Below are 6,379 nucleotides of genomic sequence, written 5' to 3'. Positions count from 1 at the left end.
TGTCCGTCGGAAACCTTCGTCGGAATTTGAGGCCAAATGTACTAGTGTCGGAATTCCGACGAAGACGAGGTAATTTTTGAAAAAAAACCAAATTAATCCGACAAAACAAAAGAAATCCCATAGCTCATGGGAAATGCTCATCCGAAAACTGCTCCAAATGTATTAGTGAACCCAAGTTCTTATCTGTATTAGATTAAAATGAATATCAAATTTCTTTCCATATAATCATTACAATTATTAAATTTATCTTTGAATTTATATAAATTTTATAATTATACTCTAAGAGATTAAATAGATAAAAGTTGTAAAACAATACAAATATTAAATAGATTTATTTTAATTTTTATTATTATAACAAAAGTAGTTGTACAGATTATATAAACAATTATGGATCTTTCGGATTTTCTCATATATTCCATCTTTGTCTTTTCCTACACAAACCACTCCATTTAAACATCAATTCACATAATCAAATAGCATTATTCTCATCGAGATCAGCAAATATGGGAGCTCTTAACTTTTCTGTCATCCTAAATTCTGCAACCACTGTGCTTCCATCTCCATACCCATCTGCCAGATTTTCTCAATGGCGATTCAGAAATGCAAAATGCAATGTTTCCACCAGTTATGCAGGTGAAATGCTGTTAATTTGTATGTCTAGTTTTTCATATGATAGGTCATATGAGTATTCATTAGCTATTTTTGAATTTTATTGTGTATGAGATTTATCAATGTTTGGAATTAAATTTTATGATCAATGATGTTAAAAATCTCATACACAATAGCTAATGAATATTTCTATAGATCATAGAAATCTAATAGCATTAATGATCATACACATATGAATGCAAATTAACTTCTTTTTATTTCCAAATTGCCTGTAACAAGATGTTGTTAGCTCTTAGTTATCTCATATGAATAGGCATTGATCATAATGATTTGGAAGATGAGATTACTGGAGAGTTTATAATTGGAAGTTCAAAATTTTGTGTGGAGCATATCATACACATTTTGATTTTTTTAAGATAAATTTCAAGTTTTGTTAGTAGAAAAAATTATACATTTAAGTTCTCATTAAGTTCTCAATCCGTTTCGTATTGATGTTTTGTTATCATTTATTGATAGGATCTGCTATCTCTGAGTTCTTTCATGGTAAAACGTCATGTCAGGTCTTCAAATCTACAAGTACAAGTACACCCCTTAACACAGATTTTTCAAAGGTGAATTTTTAAAACAGATTTAACTTTCATAATGGTAAGAAAGTGCAACTATACTAACCATCGGCAATGGTATTTTGTAGTGACTAAATTCACATTTTGAAGTATAAATAAAATTGCTATTTATTTTATTTCTAGAAATTTATAAAGGATAATTTTGAAATCTCTCATGTGTCTATATTAGATTTATTAATTGTGCATCTGGTTATTTGATAGGTTGTTCATACAAAGACAGAGCAAATTTCTTCTACTTTTGAGTGCGTAGATGCTGATATTAAGAGGATACAACTTTTATTTTCAGAAATTGAGAAAGGACATGCATATGTTTCACCTTATGATACAGCTTGGGTAGCAATGGTCCCCTCTTTGGAAAACTCTCAATTACCACAATTCCCACAATGCCTTTCATGGATAATGGACAATCAACTCTCGAATGGATCTTGGGGATTATCAAACTTTCCTTATAATAAAGACCATCTTTCTCACACCTTGGCATGCATTATTGCACTTAAAAGATGGAATCTTGGCATAAAAAATGTGAACATGGGTAAAAATATTTTTTCAAAATATTTGGCTATAAACCATTTTCAATTATTGTGGATATTAAAATGTTCATTTTTTAAATATATATACATGAGTATATATATATTTGTGTGTGTCAATATATGTACATATATATAAATATACTCGTATACATATATATGTATATATATTATATACACATATATATGTATATATACACATACATGTGTGCACACTTCCTTCTCCATCTCTTTATTAGATATTTTCTTATATATGTTTCCTTCATTATCATCACATTTGAAAGCTTTATTTTTAACATTTTTTTTTATTTTTAACATTGATAATAAATGTAGTATGCTTTATTATTATAATTCACAAGACAAACATATTCATTATTTTTAATATTAAAAGAATCGTAATCATCTCTTTTCATTCAATTAGAATCGACATTATGTTAAATATATTCTCATGAGCATGAATATCCTCTAACTATATCACATTTTTGTCAATAAAATTTTGAGTCTTATGTTATATGCTTCAGTGTGATATGTCTACATATTGATCTACAAGTACATATATATAGAATCTCTCCTGTAAGATTTTGGGTCATCTTTTATTCTTCAACAGGTTTGAAGTTTATAAAAGAAAATATCGGACAAATAACCAATGAGGATTGCTATAATCCCACTGGATTTGATCTGATCTTCGCTGCAATGTTAGAAGATGCAAGAGACTTGTCCTTAGACCTCCCTTATGATTCGCCTCCTATAGAACTAATGCTCACTAAGCGAGAACAAATCCTTAAGAGGTAATTTTTGCAGTCAGGTTATTTATTCAAAGCTAATTTTTGCAGTCGGTTATTTATTCAAAGGTAATTTTTACAATTAGTTTATTTATTCAATACTTTTGAATCCCCGTACTTATTTTTATTTATTCTTATAGTTTGATTCTTGCTTTCATTTTTCCAGTATAGGAATAGATCATCTCAATGAGTATAAACCATCTATGGTTTTCATCATTGAGGGTATTCGGAACATTGTTGACTGGGATAAAGTGTTAAGACATGAGAGCACGGATGGCTCACTCTTCCATTCTCCCTCTGCAACTGCTTGTGCTCTGATGCATACTAAAAAATCTAATTGCCTTATGTATTTGAATTCAATGCTAGGAAATTTGGAGAGTGGAGGTTGGTCCTTAAAAGTTTATGTATATGCTTTGATAACATTTTATCATGTTCATACACATTGAACATGCATTATTTTGTTGGTGCAGTGCCTAGTGTTTATCCCATAAAGTTGATTACTGGTCTTTCAATGGTGGATATGTTGGAGAGGTTAGGTATAGCAAGACATTTCAAATGTGAGACAAAACAAGTTCTAGATAATGTCTATAGGTAAGTGATAAATCCTTTGCTTATGATTGGATAATGTAGTTTCTATCCTTGGTTTCCGTTTTTTCTGAAATCAATATTTTCAATGGGCAGATGCTGGAAAGAGAATGAAATAATTCAGGGAATATCATCAACATCAGACATAATTAACAGTTCTATCAGTTTCAGGGTTCTAAGATCCAATGGATATGATGTGTCTCCAGGTTTTTCGAACAAACCAAACAATGTTTTGACTTTTCCATTGATTGTCTCTCATATTTTTGTCTGTTAAGCATGAATACCAGTTATCATGGATATGCAATTTTGGTTATGGTAGTTTCTAACTCAAAAGAATAATTTACTACTAGAGTCTAGATTTGGGGACATTTCATGTGATGCATAATTCAATAAATTTTTGTTTCTTACTAATGAAACGAACAATTCTGTAGATCTCTTTCTCAATTATTTAAAAAATGGCGTCTTCCTACAATCTCTAGAAAATAGTGGCCAAGCTGTGATAGCAATGCTGAATTTGTACAAAGCATCTCAGTTGATGTTTCAAGGTGAAAGAGTTTTGGAAGAAGCAAAATCCCTCTCCCAAAACTATCTTGAGAATATCAAAATGGATGAACAAAATACAGTCCTCTGTGAAGAGGTAATAAACTTAATCCTTAGGGTGGAAATGATTATTCTTTGAAATTATGTCTTTGATTAAGCTTTGTAGGCAATCCATTCCTCGCAGGTTAAGTATGCGCTCGCTGTCCCTTGGAAGGCTAGTTTGGAGAGAATAGAACATCTAAGATACATCAAAAACTTTGGTTTTGATGATATTCGGATAGGAAAGACCTCTTACCGGTAACCTTTCATAGATCTACATGGTCCATTTCATTTATTTTGGTTTAAAGTATATATCACCTACTTCAATAGTGTTAAAAATTGATCCTTGAAATTCGATTGCAGAATCCCTTGTTTAGGCAATGATTGTTTTCTAAGTTTAGCCAAAAATGACTACAATATTTGCCTAGCAGTGCAAAAGGAGGACTTGCAGGAGTTAGAAAAGTAAGTACAAAGCTTTTGGAAACAATTGGAATAACACGACTCCCTCCACTGAGTTAGATTTACACTGAGAGGTTGATAAGGGTTTCTGTTTTTGTCTACCATAACAGATGGAGTGTAGACTCTAAACTTGGTAGCCTACACTTTGCTCGAAACACTGTTGTAGACTCCTATTTTTCTGCTGCCTCAACACTTTTTAGCCCTGAAATGTCTACTGCACGCATCGTATGGACTAAGATTGCAGCTCTTACTGTGTTAATGGATGATTTTTATGACGTGGCCAGTTCAGACTCCATTGAAGAGCTTCAGTACTTTGTTGATGCTGTTAAGAGGTAATTGTATCATAAGTTATATAGCTATCATACATTCCACCCTAAAAACCCTAATTCTGTATATGTAGAGAGGAATTGCCTATATTACTTGTTCTTTATATAGTTTCTGGATTAGATTGTGTGAGTTTGTTTGCATCAACGTTTCAGATCACACTCGGTGATCCATCGTCAGGATGATAGATCCCCAACTTTTTACTTTACTATTTCATGAGCTTCATCCTGATGATGGATCACAGAGTGTGATTCGAACCGTTGATGCAAACAAATTCACATAAACTAATCTAGAAACTATATCAAGAACTATTATGAATTGTGAAAAACTAATATCTTTATATTACTTGTTTCAAATGTCTCGCAGGTGGGATCCAACAGTGATTTGTAATCATTCGGACAATGTGAAAATTTTGTTCTCTGCAATTTATAACACTGTCAATGATATTGCTCAGGATGCCTGGGTCTTTCAAGGCAGGGATGTGAGCACCCATTTAAGGGAAATGGTGTGTATATTTTTCACGAATATGAATTACTTGATGGTTCATTTATATTGTGCAGGATGGGAACAAAATTTCTTTCAACAAGCTTTATAAAACAAAATCGTTAGAATAACCCATTAATGCTTTTTTGTGCTTAATCTTATAGTGGTACAAGCTAGCAATCTCAATGATGGAGGAGGCTGAATGGGTCAAACACGGATATATACCAACATTGGAGGAATACATCGAAACTGGAAAAATTACTATCGGACTGGAACCAATTGTTTTTACAGCACTCTATTTTGTAGAGCCTGAGATTTCAGAGCTAACCATCAACCATCATGAGTACAACAGTCTAATGGATCTCGTCAGTATTTGTGGGCGTCTTTTGAATGACATTCAGACCTACGAGGTAATAGGTTGGATTTAAACAATATATTTTAAATTTTGATATCAAAGTATATGATTTTTCAATTAAAAAACAATTTATTATTGTAATTTAAGATGAACTATCTAAACAGATTAAAACTTATAATATACTTTTAGTTGAAACATCTCAACCAAATCATGTCTTTGCAATACTTCAATTTTTATGAAATGCTGAGATGAGAAAGTAAATTATTCATATGTTTTTCAGAGGGAGACCAAGCAAGGAAAGATCAACTCCGTGTCACTGTTCATGAAAGAATATCCAGGGACATCTGTTGAGAATGCTACTGAGTGGATGAGACAAACAGTAAATGAAAGCACACAAAAACTACTGAGGAACTTATTGCAGCCTAGCGTTCTACCTCGCGAGAGCAAGCAGTTATATTGGAATCTAGCCAAAATTGTCCACCTATACTACCTCAACAGTGATGAAATCACGTCTCCCACTGCAATGCTTAAACATATAAGGGCAATTATTTTTGATCCTGTATCATAAATTCTAAAAGAGAGTGTTTGAGATAGTACCACCTGGTGCTATTAATAAAGAGAATCCTTGTCAATGGATTAAGGAAATATCTAAAATATTTCTTTTTATTCAATAAAAATAAGAGGTCAAAGAATAACAGTTATTATAGTAGTTAAAAACAAAAAAATATTGGTAGAATATTTTGAATTTGTTTCTATGTAAAAATAATTAGAATATGTATCATTTTTAATTGAAAGTAATTATGTATTGTCTTGCCTCATCAATTTTTGGTTAAAAATAGTTTGGTGTCGTTTAAGTTTCTATTTGTTGAATTTCAATTAGCTATTTATTCATTTAATTAAGCTATCCATTCAAATATAAAATAATGTATCGATCCAAAACATTAGGTTATAATTAATTGTATACTTTTAATTGTAGAGTGAGAAGTAATGAATTTTTTAATTTTATTTATTTGAGGTTTCAATTTCAATTGTATTTCTTTAATTTTGGATTAT

General features: G+C 31.3%; 1 protein-coding gene across 2 annotated transcripts; it reads left to right on the top strand.

Annotated features, from left to right (window-relative positions):
- Positions 1 to 471: 471 nt before the first annotated feature.
- Positions 472 to 6,148, top strand: LOC131043391 (copalyl diphosphate synthase 1). Of its 2 annotated transcripts, none has more exons than XM_057976586.2 (14): positions 472 to 633; positions 1,126 to 1,220; positions 1,434 to 1,764; positions 2,367 to 2,547; positions 2,708 to 2,925; positions 3,012 to 3,132; positions 3,223 to 3,332; positions 3,558 to 3,763; positions 3,851 to 3,963; positions 4,069 to 4,167; positions 4,275 to 4,496; positions 4,855 to 4,993; positions 5,136 to 5,381; positions 5,607 to 6,148. In XM_057976586.2, the coding sequence occupies exons 1-14, from the start codon at positions 504 to 506 to the stop codon at positions 5,892 to 5,894; spliced, it is 2,499 nt and encodes an 832-aa protein (XP_057832569.2). In that variant the 5' UTR covers positions 472 to 503; the 3' UTR covers positions 5,895 to 6,148. The 2 variants fall into 2 exon arrangements, with proteins under 2 accessions (XP_057832569.2, XP_057832573.2); XM_057976590.2 differs by having other exon boundaries at positions 478 to 633; positions 1,170 to 1,220.
- The last annotated feature ends 231 nt before the right edge of the window (positions 6,149 to 6,379 follow it).

This window comes from Cryptomeria japonica, chromosome 4 (assembly GCF_030272615.1).
Source record: "Cryptomeria japonica chromosome 4, Sugi_1.0, whole genome shotgun sequence".
Lineage (NCBI taxonomy): Eukaryota > Viridiplantae > Streptophyta > Pinopsida > Cupressales > Cupressaceae > Cryptomeria > Cryptomeria japonica.
This window is presented reverse-complemented; position numbering and strand designations above follow the sequence as displayed.

Bases quoted from the DNA above. Each gene is read 5' to 3' on its own strand.
- LOC131043391 (XM_057976586.2), top strand. From the start codon at position 504: ATGGGAGCTCTTAACTTTTCTGTCATCCTAAATTCTGCAACCACTGTG. The intron at 1,221-1,433 runs GTGAATTTTTAA...GTTATTTGATAG, and splicing joins TTAACACAGATTTTTCAAAG to GTTGTTCATACAAAGACAGA. The intron at 2,548-2,707 runs GTAATTTTTGCA...TCATTTTTCCAG, and splicing joins CGAGAACAAATCCTTAAGAG to TATAGGAATAGATCATCTCA.